Source organism: Anomaloglossus baeobatrachus, chromosome 2, assembly GCF_048569485.1.
Source record: "Anomaloglossus baeobatrachus isolate aAnoBae1 chromosome 2, aAnoBae1.hap1, whole genome shotgun sequence".
NCBI lineage: Eukaryota > Metazoa > Chordata > Amphibia > Anura > Aromobatidae > Anomaloglossus > Anomaloglossus baeobatrachus.
Window position 1 is genome coordinate 720,992,901 of NC_134354.1, and position 16,506 is coordinate 721,009,406.

Here is a 16,506-nt window from a genome sequence, read left to right on the forward strand (position 1 = left end):
CCTGGCGGCGCGGTATGACAGATGCGCTCTGCCCAGGAATGTCCTGGTGTTGATGGAAGTAAGTTTTACCCACTTACGCTTTCCTGACCGTCCGCTTATTTTACTGATATGGACCTTGTTTGATGTAGTTTATGTATACATTTTTCCACAGTAATTTGTGCCAATCTGTGTGGGTCATTTATTGACCGGGATTTTGGAATCTTTTCCTCTCCCCTGATGATATAAGAAATGCGTTGGGAGAAGTATGCACACCGCTGGACATGTGTTTGGAACCTGTGGGGATCCTGAGTCATACAGATTATGACCAGGTTATCTCATTTCTGGTAGCCGAGACTATCCAGTAACAGTGCTCCAATTAAGCAGGGAAAGGGTTACACGGCAGATGGGGTAAGACCGTTCCTTTCCTACTTTTTGTTGTCACCGCCATCTGGTTTGTGCCAGGTGATAATGTGGATACATGATATTTATCGTCCACTATATGATTAATGTTACTGCTGCTCATTGCGGTATGTTATTGTGTTGGATACATGATTTACATCATCCACTTCATGTTTAACTTGTGATAAGCCAATTGGTCTGTTTACAGGATCATTGATGATTTTGGCTACTTTTTAGTGGTTTGGTTTGTTTTATTGTAGGTCCTTCTCGGATCTTTTTATTAATAATAAGATTAAAGGCTATGTTTTAGGCGTTTGTTCATTTTCACATTGCTAGTTGCATCTATTACCAGTGAACTGTTACCCAGTAGCTATCCTTTAATTACCTGCAATGTTAGTTTAAGCCTCTTAGCTTTATAATGAGCTCTAGTCTTACTCTGCCCCCTTCTGTGATTAGCAGCTTCTGTCTATGGAAATGTGCACTGAAATCCTGGTGTAGGCGGGGGCAGCTCCCAGATCTCTGCTACATACAAAAAAAAATCTTTCACTGTGTCAAAACGGCTGCAGCCACTAATCTAAGTGATACATCGTTAGATTCAGAATCTCTTTGCCTACATTATGCTGCTCTTAGATGAAGTAACAAAGGTAGAAAAAACCTGCTCATAGATTCCCTTCAATACTACTACAGTACTGGGCCTCAGCCACAGAATGGTGTAATGGAGATATGCTTTTCTAGGACCCACACTATTTATATTCACCCCACCTAGATGTGATAATAAGTGTCAAACCTCCAATGTTCTGATACTGATGACCAAACCAAAGGATAAGTTGCTTATATAAAAGAAGAGGAAACATGAGATGGGTAGTTCGATTTGCAGGACTTCGGTGCATTGGCTAGGTCAATAGTTTCTGCCACTTGGCGGGTGGCTTTTGAATCTTCTACTTTCCAGGATACCAGGTGTGGCTTTTGTTTAGATAGACTGGTATGACATTGACTGTGTGTCCCACACCATTATGACATTGTGCCACTCAAGCTAATCAAAAGCCATACTGGAAATTCTGGAACATACGAGATTTACAAGCCTCAGCCAGAGATTACAGACCAGGGTAATGGACCAAAGCTTCACGAATCAATCAGCCCATCATTAGTAGAAACCACTTTTAAGTCTGATCGCAATTTAAACCAATTCAAGTTCTAATAAAAAACACCATAATTGAATACCACATCATTCATACAACATCGTCTAAACTACATGGTATTGTATAATATCAAAAGATTGTATATATGGTAGTTAGCTTTACTATTCAACTGAACATATATATCAGACTAGAATTGGACTGGGTAATTTACCTGATATCAAAATTGTCCAATCCCAAGAAGGTTCATAAAATCCATCAGATTTTAAAATGAAATTAGAAATTGTTATGACGAGAACCCAAGTGTAATAAGACACCAAACCACTAGGTGTCGCCAGGCACACTAGTGGAGTGGATCTGCAGAGATTGTACACTAGGTGTCACTAGACACACCTACTGAGGGGCAGTCAAACAAGCCAGAGGTCAAAAGCCAGGAGATAACATAAAGGACAAAAATGAGCAAGCAGAGCCGAAGTTGAAATGAGCCGATGTCGGTAAACAGCAAGGGAGCGAGCAGAGCTGGAGTCAGGGGATAAGCTAGGGTCGGTAAACAGAGAAGTCACGTAAGTACAAGGGAGCGAGAAGAGCCGGAGTCAGGGAACAAGCCAAGGTCAGGAGTCAGGGAATCAAGTCAGTAGGTAAGGAGATGGGAGGAGAACAGCGAAACTAGGTAGCGGGATAAGATCAGGTCAGACACTTATTGGAAATAATTAAAAAAATATTCCCAAAGTGCAAAATTTTATTAATAAATAGAAAAGAAGTGCTGAACCCAGCAATTACAAACATAGAGGTAATCTCAATAGATCTTACATATGTAGTATAATCCCTCCATCTGCTCCTTGGTGCCTCCCTGACGGCTGAAGGTGGAATCTTTACAGCATTGACTGTGCCAAATGCAGGATTATCCAGGATTTGTACACCATGGAATTGCATTGGCTCAAGATGATCTAATCTGAATCTATATTTTTGCAGATGTACAAAATAGGGTAGAGCTCCATGCGCTGTGTCGTGACACCAATTGATGAAGAAAGGAAAACTTTCCTAAAATACTTGCGTGGTACAGCAGCAATATAAACTTTATTTGGGATTCAAATTAAATTATATGAGATGTAGTTATGTAATAAATATATATTCTATGGCATTTTACTCATTTTTAATGACTACCCGTTCTACTGATAAGAGGTTTATTCGCAAGTGTTTCTATAATTGTCATGACTGAGTTGTGGGTTTGAGTAAATGTTTGAGAAATAGTTTAATGCTTTAAGTAGTTCTACTGGGAAGACCTGGAATATCTTCAATAAGCAGGGACATTTTGTACAGCGAAACGTTATAGTTCTGCCTGAAATCTGCATAACTTATTTGTCATGACAGATTTCATGACGATGACGAAAAATCCATTTGTCTACTTAGTTGAATAATTGCAAATTAGGGATTTTTCTTGTCCTGGTTTTTAAATATAAATTGTGTAATAATTACTTTATAAGAGTTAAAAAAAAATAAAACAGTTCCAAATGTGGTTACTTACAGCATTCCTGGGGATCCGTCACCTCATTGGCTTTCTGATGCAATTCGTCAAACATATTTGGCCATCCGTTGTTGTCTCCTGGAATAAGAAAGGTTAATCATATGATGATTTGTATATCACTAACATATCCCAGATTGCAAAACCAACTATAGGGAACACAAGAAACATTATTCTATAATTAAAGCCATTATAAATCGGTATGAAATTAAATGACTATGTTCTATGGTCCGTGTTACTGCTACAATTCCTGGCTTAAAGAGAAACTATAAGCACAATTATGTAATGTAAAAGGCGCACAAAATTCCATTCCTTTGGCAGTTCTACTGACCCAAATCTGAGAGCATCATATAGGCTATAAAATTGTTAATTCGGATGAGGAGAGCCAACGTTAAAGAGCATGAACTTGTAATGTAAAGTAAATACATGGCTGTAATGGTGCTTAATACTGATTACATTGATTCTTTTGGTGAAGAAATCTGCTTTTTTGTTCTTCTTTAATCACTATTGGAAGTTTTCTACTAAATAGATTTTGGTGCACAGTGGCTTGACTGCACACAGGGACAATGACTCACTGTCTTTGATTCCCCGGTCCCTCCGCCTGCTTCCAGTCCATTAATGACAGGAAACTGCTTAGATTTCAAAAGGAGGCAGGTCATTCACATACTGGAGGCAGACGGCGGGGCCGAGGAATCACAGACAGGGAGGAGACAACCCAATGCACACTTCAGCCAATGTGCACCAATATCCTCTTTACTGTTTTTCTTTAATTATCATTTGAAGTTTTCTACTAATTACATTTTGGTGCACAGGGGCTGAACTGCACATTGGGTCACTGCCTCCCTGTCTTTAATTCCCTGGCCCCTCCATTTGCTTACAGTCGGTTAATGACAGGAAACTGCTGAGATTTCAAAAGAAGGCAGGGCATTCACAGACTGGAGGCAGACGGAGGGGCCGGGAAATCACAGAGAGGGAAGAGACGACCCAGTGCATACTTCTGCCCCTGTGCGCCAAAATCTGCTTTATTATTGATCTTTTTAATCACTATTTGAAGTTTTCTACTAATTAGATTTTGCTGCACAGAGGTTGGACTCGACACTGGTTCTTCTCCTCCTTGTCTTTGATTCCCCAGCCCCTCTGTTTGCCAACGGTTTGTTTGTAACGGGTAACTGCTGAGATTTCAAAAGGAGGCAGGTCATTCTCAGATGGGAGGCAGACAGATGAGCTGGGGAATCACAGACAGGGAGAAGAAGACCCAGTGCACACTCTGGCCCCTGTGCACCACAATCCGCTTTATTGTTTTTCTTTAATCACTATTTGAAGTTTTCTGCTTATTAGATTTTGGTGCAGAGAGGCTGGACTGCACACTGGGTCTTCTTCTCCCTGTCTTTGATTCACCAAATGTATCAATTCAATAAATATTTCAGCACCATTACAGCCAAAGCTTTACCTTACATTACAAAATTGAGCTGAAAGATTCTCTTTAACTTTGGGCCACTTCACCTGAATTACCAACATCATAAGCATGTTTGATGCTCTCAGTTTTGGGTCAGGAGACCCACAATATGAATAGGAATTGTGGGCATATCAGTAACTGTAAAATATAGTTGCTATACCGTTGTAGGAAAAAAACCTTTTTTTCATGGGAAAAAGGAAAAACAAAAAACCTATAGATAATAAGTATGCCATAAATAAATGTGTTTAAATAATTGAACATTACTGCATTATATAGAAAAAGTTTGTGAACTCACCAATTAGTATCGGACTATTAGTAATTCCTCTGTGCTTCGTGGATCCCACTTCAGCTGCAGCCGGCAGCATTGCATAAGCAAAAAACATAGAAAGGAAGATAGGGTATCCACTTTATAAAATACAAAATATTCTTTATTGGAAATCCATTTAAAACATTGTCACAAGCACGAACAAGAATTCTAAAAGGGAGGAGGTGAATGTATTCACGCCTGTGAGCATTTTTTAAATGGATTTCCAATAAAGAATATTTTGTATTTTATAAAGTGGATATTAGAGTTGAGCGAGTACCAAACTATTTGTACTTGCTATACTCATAACGAGTACTGTCTAATACTCACGTATTCATTCCGAATAGCGAGTGCAATGCAAGTCAATGTGGAAAACTCGCAATGTAACGAGTAACCCGAATGCCGTACTATACGTACGAGTAGCAAATAGTGCGTAATTTGGGTTACTCTTTACATTACGAGTTTTTCCCCATTCACTTGCATGGCACACGCTATTTGGAATGATTACGCGAGTATTAGACAGTACTCGTTACGAGTATAGCAAGAACGAATCGTTTGGTACTTGCTCAACTCTAGTGGATATCCTATCTTCCTTTCTATGTTTATTATTGCGTTAGACAAATTTGTAGCTTTGCCTACGTTTGAAGCTTAAAATGTTCCAGTAAAATTATGTTTTTGGCATTTCATTATTAGTAACTAGTGGTGAGCAAACCTGTGGATATTTAGGTTCGCAGAACCAGCACGGATTAAAAAAAAAAACAAAAAATCGGGTTCTGCAGCTGAACTTATCTCTGAACGTGACGCTGGACAACAAACCCCGTAAAAGTCAATAAGGACAAGTTTTGGGCTGCAAAATGACAGTATTAAGCTTTTAGGGGACTTCAAATGGAAGTTAAATGGTAGTAAGAGCAGGATATTTATACATAATGTGTTTCTCGAAGGATCACACTGAAGTCAGACTCTTTTCTGGGCCTGCTTATTAAGGTTCATCAATATTCACCGCTTCCCCTACCCATCCTCTGTGCCAGGGTCTGCGATTGGTTACAGAGTCTAAAGGGTGCTTTACACGCTGCGACATCGCTACCAATATATCGTCGGGGTCACGTCATTAGTGACACACATCCAGCGCCGGTAGCGATATCGCAGCATGTGACACAAATGAGCGACGATCAACGAACGCAAAAACGTGCAAAATCGTTGCTCGTGTTGACACGTCGCTCATTTCTTTAATATCGTTGCTGCTGCAGGTACAATGTTGTTTGTCGTTCCTGCGGCATCACACATCGCTATGTGTGACGCCGCTGGAACGACAAACATCTCCTTTACTGCGTCCACCGGCAATGAGGAAGGAAGGAGGTGGGCGGGATGTTTTTCCCGCTCATCTCCGCCCCTCCTCTGCTATTGGTCGGCTGCTTGGTGACGCCGCAGTGACATCGCTATGACGCCGAACGCACCTCCCCCTTGAAGGAGGGATTGTTCGGCGGACAGAGCGACGTCGCACACAAGGTATGTGCGTGTCACGTTGCCATATCGAGAATGTTCGCTACGATCACCAAATGTCGCACAAGCGAGGGGGGCGGGTACTATCGCGCACAACATCGCTAGCTATAGCTAGCAATGTCGTAGCGAGTAAAGCACCCTTTTTACACGCCACCCACACAGTGTCCGTGTCTGTGATAGGTTTCAGTCAGTTTTCTGTATGGTAGTGTAAAAATAAATAAATGATTTAAAAAAATTACATTGGCTCCCATTATATTTTGATTACCAGCAAGGGTGAAACAACAGCTACAGACTGCAGCCCCCACCTGTGAGCTTTACTGTGGCTGGATATCAAAATAGAGGGGATCATACATGTGTTCTTTAAATAATTTAAGTAAATAATTAAAAAGAAAGTTGTAGGATCCCCCCATTTTTGATAACCATCCATGGTAAAGCAGACAGGTGTGGGCTGGTATTATCAGGATGGGAGGAGCCATGGATATTGGCCCCCCCAGCCTAAAAATACCAGCCTGCAGGAGCCTAGAATTGGCACATCACATTAGGTGTACCAATCCTGGCGTGTTACCCGGCTCATCCCGATTGTCCTGGTGCGGTGGCAATATAAGGGGTTAATGACAACTGCCATCAAACCCTGGATTAGTAATGGGAGGTGTCTACTAGACACCCACATTACTAATCCTGTAAGTGAAAAGAAATAAAACACAAACACTGAAAAAAATCCTTTGTTTGGAATAAAATACACACACCTACTTTCACCCCTTTATCACCCCAAAACACCCTTGCAGGTCACCTGAGGTCACACCGTGGGAACCCGGGTGTGACCTCCGGTGAACTGAATGATGTCACCTGCTCACAGCTGGGTCCCCCTCAGCTGTCAGTGATTTCCAGAGCCTGCAGACAGCGGACATATTTTCCTCTCTGAAGACTCTGAATGTAGCAGAGCTGAGTATTGTCATGGGACTTTGTAAGGGTTAATTCAGATCTGCAAGGTTAATAAAAGGGTGAAAGAGGGTGTGTGTACTTTATTTCAAAAAAAGGATTCTTTTAGTGTTTGTGTTTTCTTTTCACTTACAGGATTAAAAATGGCGGTGTCTCATAGATGCCTCCTATTACTAATCCGCTTGAAGGCAGCTGTCATTTTTTTGACAAATCACAGCTGTCACCCCTTATATTACCCCGATTGTCACTGCACTAGGGCAATTGGATGAGCCAGATAAAGCGCCAGGATTAGCACATCTAATATGATGTGCAAATTCTGGGCAGCTGCAGCCTGGTATTTTTGGGCTGGGGGGCCAGTATTTATGGCTCCTACAATCCTAATAATACCAGCCCCCACCTGGCTGGTTATGAAAAATGGTGGGGACCCTACACATTTTTTAAATTATTTCAACAATAAAAAAAAAACTGTTGGATTCTCTCTATTTTGATAGAGGTCACAGGTAGGGGCAGCAGCCTGTAGCTGTTTTACCCGTGTTGGCGATCAAAATAGGGTGGGAGCCCACGTCCTTTTTTTTTACAGTGATTTTCCTGGCCAATCACAGTTTTGCCAATACTTGACATAGCTCTGATGGATCCAGATTTGCCCACACCAGAAAAAAAATGCTGATGGGCTGCTCTACAAACTTACAATAAGCTTTATTTGGATGACAAACCCAAACAGGAACCGGACATACAGGTAAAAGTCTGTGTTCAGGTCCAAGACTCGGACGCCTGGTGTTCGGTATGAACCCCGGACTTTACAGTTCGGGTACGCTCATCTTACGATACATTATTGCCTATACCTTGTACTGAACGTTTTGCAACTAATTTTTTTAATTTTTTTCAAATGGATTTAAAAAAAATGAAGTGAAATGGAGTTATTAATGAAAAATGAAAGCCATGCCTATGGAATAATACAGAGATATCATAAGTGCACAGCACAGGCATTCTTTTCATGTTACGTCCATTATGCACAGTGACAAAGAGTCACATTTATAAAATGTGCAATTTTCTCAACAGTTTTGTTTAGTAAAAAAAAAAAACTCCCCCAAATTAATATAGAACTAACAAAAGGCTTATATATACTCTATTGTGGGGAAAGATGTGGAGCCATAATAATTACAGCTGTATGGATGTAACCTGCATTGAGGTTTTTTGGATGTCAGTAGTCTCGTCTGAAAGGTCAATCAAGATTTCGTGATGGAAATAGTTCAGAATATGGGCGGCTTTATGCCAATTTTCTGTTTGAAAAAGTCTGAAATTATGGAGTATGCCATAATTGAGGGATAATGAGCATTTTTTTCCATTCTTTTAGTGTTTTGTAATGGACTTGACTATTATTTGATAAGAGAGCCGGGTTAACGAGAGAAAGCATGAAGTTAGAACAGGAGAATTACTGTATTTCATTGCAAAAATTGGGATAAACGTTTACTTTTTGGTGCACAAAAAGTCAGACAACATAAGAGGCTTGTGCATGAAATGTTGGCCTTCGCAGACCCACCCTCTACAGTGGACATAAAAAGTCTACACACCCCTGTTAAAAAAAAAAATCATACCAAGAAGAATAAATTCAGAACTTTTTCCGAATTGAATGTAATCTATAATGTGCACAATACAATGCATCTCCAATTATAAAAGAGTGCCCACACTTATTACCATAGTTTTTGGATTATAACTTTTACTCCCAAAAATTTGGGTGGAAAATGAGGGGTGTGTCTTAAAACCAGAATGTAGCTTACCAGGAGGTGGTAGAGAAAGGTCATAGGAGACCAGGGCAATGCTACGTGCTGTGCTGAGGGTGCTGCTCTGTGCTCTCTGCAGCGGGCGCTGCTCTGTGCTCTGTACTGTGGGCGCTGCTCTGTGCCGGGGCTGCGGGTGCTGCTCTGTGCTGGGGCTGTGGGTGGCGAGCCACAGGCCATTCTGAAGATATTGGCTGTGCGAGTTTCAAATAATGGAGCCCGGAGTTGGTGCGTGCGCAGATGGAGCTCTCGGCTCAAGATCTCATCTGTGCACACAACACCTCCGATTTATTGATGTCTCAGCAGTGGACGTAAGGAAAATGGCAACCGGAGATGGCATGTGCACAGATGAGATCTCGGCTCGTCATTTAGCTGATAATCTGCTCACGTGCCGCTTCTGGGCGCCATTTCTTTGAAGCCCGCACCGCCGACGTCTTCCGAATGGCCCATGCCTCATCGCCTGCAGTGAGCACGAGCACAGAGCAGCATCCACAGCCCCAGGATAGAACAGAGCCTGCAGCCCCAGGACAGTGCTGCCGCCTGCAGCCCCAACATAGCACCGCCGCTCGCAGCAAGCATCTGGGCCTCCCTCTCCACTGCCCGCAGTATCGCCATATTCCAGTACCACCCCTGCCTCCTGTGACCTCCACTCCACCACCACTGCCGCCCCCATCCCCAGTAAGACACCATTGGATTATAAAACGGACCCCAAATTTTTTTGACCTTTTTTTTTGTTCTCTAAATTTGTGGAGCGTCTTATAATCCAGTGCGTCTTATAAAAAGAAAAAAAATACGGTAACTCACATTATTTTAATTTTCATACTTTTATTTCACCCCTGAAAATAATCTCAGTTTGTTTCTGAATGGATTTGTACATATTTTGGGTGAGATTAAGGGTGGGAAAAATTCAGAAATGATTCTTGTTATGATTTTATTTTACATGACAAAAACCTGGCATCTTAACAGGGGTGTGTAGACTATTTGTCGTGGGCGGGGAGGACACCACTGCGCTGCGCTCGCTAACGCTCGGGTCCGGCGCTGCTGCGATGGCTGCTCGGTGGCTCGAGCGGTGGGCTGGATCTGGGGACTCGAGCGGTATTCCTCGCCCGTGAGTGAAAGGGGTGGTTGGTTTGGGGGATTTAGTCCGTGACGCCACCCACGTGTCGTGGTCAAGATGGGCACCACCGCTGCTGGTGACGGGGAGCGATGGTAGGGAGCAGCTGGGATGTTGTTTTCCCCCTCCGTGGGTAGAGGTCGGTGGTCCCGGGGCCCAATGATGTGACGGGAAGGCAGGGTCGGTGAGGTGCAGGGTTGCAGGGGCAGCGCGGCGCGGTGCCGGATGGCACGGGTGTACTCACTCAGCAAGAAAGGTACAAAGTCCTCGTTAAACCAAGTGGCTGGATGGACGGGTCCCGCAGCCGGCTGCAGTGTCTCTCCCCGGACAGGTGATGGTAGCTGTCTTTCCCTGCACCTTGATGTTCTTCTGTTAACTACTATGGATTCCCAACGGTAGTCCGCTCCCCGGTGTATAGGTACCGGAGGAGCCCGTTTGCCCGCAGCCGCTGGCCCTTGGGTCTCTAGCCTTAGGCGGTAGCTGTATACCCTCACGGTGTGGGCGGTTGCCTTCAATCGTGACTTTTGCTGTTGTGAAACCCCTGGGGTTCCAGTCACATTTGGATCTGACTATTGTCGGCGGCTCCAAGCCTGGTCGGGGTCCGATGGCCCTGCCTGTGTGTGCTGGCTTCATTTCGCTCCCCGGTCGGTACCGGCGGGCCATCGCCCGACCCCGGTCCTACGGGTCCGCGTTGCTCCACCACTCCTGCAGACAGCCACCACCGTCTGCCAACCTTGCTGTCAGTGCCTGGGCCACAAACCCAGACACCCAAGTGTTTACTCCTCACTCCTCAAACTCCAAACTCTATCTGACACTTTTCCCGCCCCCAGGCCTGTGAACTCGTTGGTGGGTGGGGCTAACCGCTTGGCTCCGCCCCACCTGGTGTGGACATCAGACACTGGAGGGAGGCAACAAGGATTTTTGTTTGGCTGGTGTCCCTGTCTAATGGGGGTGGGGGTGTTTCAGTGTTATCTGTGACGACCTGGCTAGGCCAGGGCGCCACATATTTATATCCACTGAATGTGTTTGCTATAGACACAACTGTCTGTTCACATGTTTAATTAATATGTTATTACTGCATTTGCTTAAACCTATAACATGTCATCCATGATATTTGGCAGAAAAAAAGAAGCAACATTTTTGTAATTTTTTCCCCCCAAAGTTTTAATTTCGCATGCACCTGCCAAAGGCTTAGTGCAGTACAGGAACAGTCAAACGGAGCCTGAAGAGCAAGAGTAAGAAGCGCTGTGGCTTAAGCAAATCCCTCTGTTGGCCACTTGTACGTCTAACATTTTCAGACTTCTCCAAGACAGGAGACAGAGAAAAAGCATTCATGCTACTCATCCCTCTTCCTCCAAATCCAGCTTCTCCACCATGACAGAAAACAATCTCTCCACTCTACTCTCAAGATCACATCTAACCACCTGTGCACTGGACCCGCTCCCATCGCACCTCATCCCCAACATCACCGCAGTCCTCATCCCAGCTCTAACCCATCTCTTCAACCTATCACTAGCAAGTGGTGTATTCCCTTCATGCTTTAAACATGCCTCTATTACACCCATCCTCAAAAAGCCCTCCCTTGACCCATCCTCTGTGTCAAACTATCGCCCCATATCCCTTCTCCCCCTACGCCTCAAAACTACTGGAACAGCATGTCCATCTTGAATTGTCCTCATACCTCTCCTCCTGCTCCCTCTTTGACCGGCTTCAATCTGGCTTCCGACCACATCATTCTACCGAAACTGCCCTAACCAAAGTCACCAATGATCTACTAACCGCCAAAGCCAAGCGACACTACTCTATCCTCCTCCTCCTGGACCTGTCCTCTGCCTTCGACACAGTAGACCATTCCCTCCTACTACAGATTCTCTCATCTCTGGGCATCACAGACTTGGCCCTATCTTGGATCTCCTCATACCTAACCGACCGAACTTTCAGCGTCTCCCATTCTCACACCACTTCCTCATCTCGCCCCCTATCTGTCGGTGTCCCTCAAGGCTCAGTTCTTGGACCCCTGCTGTTCTCCATCTACACCTTCGGCCTGGGACAGCTCATAGAGTCCCACGGCTTCCAGTATCATCTCTATGCCGATGACACACAGATCTACCTCTCTGGACCTGACATTACCTCTCTACTAACCAAAATACCACAATGTCTCTCTGCTATTTCATCCTTCTTCTCTGCACGATTCCTAAAACTTAACATGGACAAAACAGAGTTTATTGTCTTTCCTCCTCCTCACTCATCTCCTCCAACAAGCCTTTCCATCAAACTCAATGGTTGCTCACTCACCCCAGTCTCACAAGCTCGTTGCCTTGGAGTGACCCTCGACTCTGTTCTATCCTTCAAGCCACACATCCAAGCCCTCTTCAACTCATGGCGATTACAACTCAAAAATATCTCCCGGATCCGTGCTTTCCTTAACCAAGAATCTGCAAAAACACTAGTGCATGCCCTCATCATCTCCCACCTCGACTACTGCAACCTCCTGCTCTCTGGCCTACCTTCCAACACTCTTGCACCCCTCCAATCTATCCTAAACTCTGCAGCCCGCTTAATCCACCTCTCCCCTCGCTACTCCCCAGCCTTGCCACTCTGCCAATCCCTTCACTGGCTTCCCATCGCCCAACGACTCCAGTTCAAAACATTAACCATGACATACAAAGCCATGCACAACCTGTCTCCTCCCTACATCTGTGACCTAGTCTCCCGGTACCTACCTGCACGCAACCTTAGATCCTCACAAGATCTCCTTCTCTGCTCCTCTCTTATCTCCTCTTCCCACAATCGTGTACAAGATTTCTCCCGCGCATCCCCCATACTCTGGAACGCTCTACCTCAGCACATCAGACTCTCCACTACCATGGAAAGCTTCAAGAGGAACCTCAAGACCCACCTCTTCCAACAAGCCTACAACCTACAATAGCCCTCAGTCCAGTAGACCACTGCACAACCAGCTCTGTCCTCACCTATTGTACCATCACCCATTCCCTGTAGACTGTGAGCCCTCGCGGGCAGGGTCCTCTCTCCTCCTATACCAGTCTGTCTTGTACTGTTAATGATTGTTGTACGTATACCCTCTTTCACTTGTAAAGCGCCATGGAATAAATGGCGCTATAATAATAAATAATAATAATAATAATGCCAACTTGTGTCGCTACTGAATGATTGACAGTTTGGACCAGCAGCATCACTGGCCTTAAAGGGGCTTTCCGACAGACTAAGTTAATTTTAATGTTGATTTTAATCAATAGATCTTGGAATAATTATAATTTCCACAATTCAATGTGTTTAAAAAAAAAAAAAAAATGTTCCTGTGCTGAGATAATCTTATATATGTGTGTGTCCCTGCTAAGTACTGTGTAATGACCATGTCTGACTGTACAGGAACATGGTCTGATCATACCCCAGCGCATGGGCCAGAGAGGACACCAAAGAGACATTACAGACAATACAGCACAGGATTACAGCTGATTCTTTTTGTGAGGTAAAGCATTTCCCTGCCTACAGTCAGACACGGCCATTACACAGTACATAGGAGGGACGTGTGGCGCCCCTGAGGCTTCACTGGCGGTACTCATCTCGGGTATTGAGGAGGTCGGTGCTGGTTCCACATCCAAACATTCCATAAATACACAGCAGGTTGCCCTCCCCACTGGGGACCGGGCTAGGGTCGGGTCTTAAGGCTTGCCACCAAACACTGGGGCATTCACCCACTAGTGACAGTAACTCGTGGATGGGAAGGTCGGCCACAGGGGCAGACAGAGGAGGTTACTTACACAAGGGAGTTGTGCCTGACTCTCGTTGAGGAAGGAAGCAAGACAACTTACCGGTGGAATCTGGGGCACACAGGAGTAAACACGGTCGCCAAGGGGAGAGCTTAGTTGCTCCCTAGGGACAGGGTACGGAGCCCTAAGGTGGCGTATATTTCAAGTTGCGCCACCAGAATCCAACAGACAGGGGGATTGCAAGTCTCTCTGGCCACCACCAGATCTCGGAGCACAGTAGCAACATAGAGCCCGGGGTCGTGACGGCAGTGAGGCCCCAAACAGACTTGCGCTGCCTGCAGACGAGACGGGAACTTTAAAACTGAACAGGGGTCCCTAAGCACTTCAGGTCACGGTGATCCAAATAGAAAGCACAAGAAGGAACGGCCCACAATCAACAACACCGACGGTGACCACCGAATTATCTGGGATCGGCTGGGGCCCATCACAGCAGAGACCGGCACTCCTAGGGCAACAACCGGACAGTGAGTAAAAACCTTGAACCGTGCCTACTGAGTCAGCCCTTCATTGCCGGCACCGGCGCCCCGTGCTCCGGCGCCAACGGTCACTATCATCCTCCCTGGGGCCTAGCTCTACCTGTGGGGAGCTGAACCATCCTGGCTGCGACACCATCTGCCCCAGAGGACATCACCCACAGCAGCAGCCGATTCCTTGTCACACACCACAGGTGGCATCACGAGACAACTACTACTTCCAATAGCCTCATCATCCCACCATCCTTCTCCACTTTCCCTTTTGTGGACACCTCGGGGGTCACGAAACCAGGCAGGGTCACCCGTGACAACCCCCTGACGCCCAGCGACGAGTATTCTCCAGGCCCCGTGGGGTGCTCCAGACTCATATATAAGATTATCTCAGCACAGGGACATTTTTTTTAACCACATCCAATTGTGCAACTTATTATTATTATTATTCCAAGATCTATTGATTATATAGAACTTTTGTCCATGGGAAAACCCCTGTAACTGTATGCTATCTCATGCTACTGGTATAGGACACTTTGCTCTGCAGCATCAGATACGTGAAGGGGCACTGAAGCTGATCAAGTAAGTTGGTCAGCTTCAGAGCAGCGTTTTCAAGATCTATAGCAGTGGTCCCCAAGTTTTGACTTTGAGAGCCAAATTCAGCTCTAAAAAGAGGGTCATGAGCCACATTCAGCTCTAACAACAGGTCGTGCGCTGCATCTGCCCAGAGTAGTGACACCTAGAACCCCCATTACCTGTATAATGACAGTCAAAGCTTTTCCACAAAAATCACACTGATGCAGTACACCCAGATCCAGGGGTTCCTACCTTACCCCCATTCATATCATCTCTTCTCTCAAATAATTCACCATCTGGAGACCGAGTCTTTCATAATGTTTGCTAGGCTGAGGTGAGGATGCTGATCCCGACCACCACTGAGCAAGACACAGAAGTACAAGGTGTTAGTGCTGAGAGACACGGTTGAGGGGAGGTGAATGAACTTGACCACAACTAAGCAAGAAACAGAAGTACAAGTGTGTCGCCCAGGGATAGGGGGTACTCAGAGCTGGGCCAATGGGGTCGCTTCTAGAGGTATCACGGTGGCGTGACCCGGTCTGTGATCCTAGGCTCCACAACAAAAAGGGAATATGTTAAGGGGAATTGTCTGTGACGCCACCCGTGGGTTGCAGTGATGAGATGGTGGCACCGCCGCTGCCTCTGGGGACCATGCCCGGGACTGATAGTGTGGGGCAGCAAGGTGGAATCCCCTACACGGGTAGGGCAGTTGTAGTCCCAGGGCCCAATTGGGAGTTGTGGTGGTGGCAGGGATTGCAGGGAGCAGGAAACTCACAGTTTGGTTGTCTTGGTGTTGGATGAAGCTAGGCTGATGTGTGTGGTCAGAAAACACAGAGTCCTTTGTAAACCAACTTGCCAAATGACCGGTCACCGTTGGCGAGTGTCTTCGGGTCCCACACCCAGATGTACAGCCAGGGGCCCTTCCTTCCACACTCTTTGTTTCTCTCTTGTCTGAACTAGTCCGTTTGCGCGGCCTCTGGATTGGGTCCCTCTCCCGGCACTGGTGGGCTACAACCCTGTCCCGGTTGTCTCAGGTTCCCCGCTGCCGGATCTCCATCGCCTGTGGCCCTCACAGCCATCTAGTCCGGAAGTCCAGGGCTCCAACCCCAGCCACCACTTTCTCTGGGCAACTGCAAGCCTCCCTTGTCAGCTTTCCACTAGCTACAGCACAACTGAACTACATTCTGCTCTGTCACTTCCTTAACTCCCCTCGCCCCCCCCTTTTCCTGGGGAGGGGGTGAGTAGGGCCTGATTGGCTGGTGTACATCTGAGTGGGGGTTGTGTAGCTGCCAAGGAGGATTAACTCTTTCTGTGACTACCTGGTTTTACCAGGCCGTCACACTTCCCCTTGGTTGAATACAGCCCGTCTGTGGGCTGTCCGGCCACTGACGTTTATTTTTGCGGGAAAAGAAAAAATTAACACATTACAACCATACATCTTCCCACATCGGGAGGTACGTTTTCTTAAACCTTTAACTATCCTGCCACCCCCCACCTTCTGTGCAGATGGCCTCCTCTGGGAACTTGAGGACGTTCAACAGGGGTGAC

The 16,506-nt window shown here is 45.7% G+C and overlaps 1 protein-coding gene across 2 annotated transcripts in view; it reads right to left on the reverse strand.

Annotated features, from left to right (window-relative positions):
- Positions 1–16,506, reverse strand: part of RXFP2 (relaxin family peptide receptor 2) — a 449,786-nt gene that overhangs the window by 146,052 nt on the left and 287,228 nt on the right. The window contains exon 3 of one of the 2 annotated variants that reach the window (XM_075337352.1): positions 3,040–3,117. The exons of the other annotated variant lie outside the window; for it this stretch is intronic. Within the exon in view, the coding sequence (XP_075193467.1) occupies positions 3,040–3,117 (78 nt within the window). The remainder of the gene's footprint in view (positions 1–3,039; positions 3,118–16,506) is intronic. 2 annotated transcript variants of the gene reach the window in all.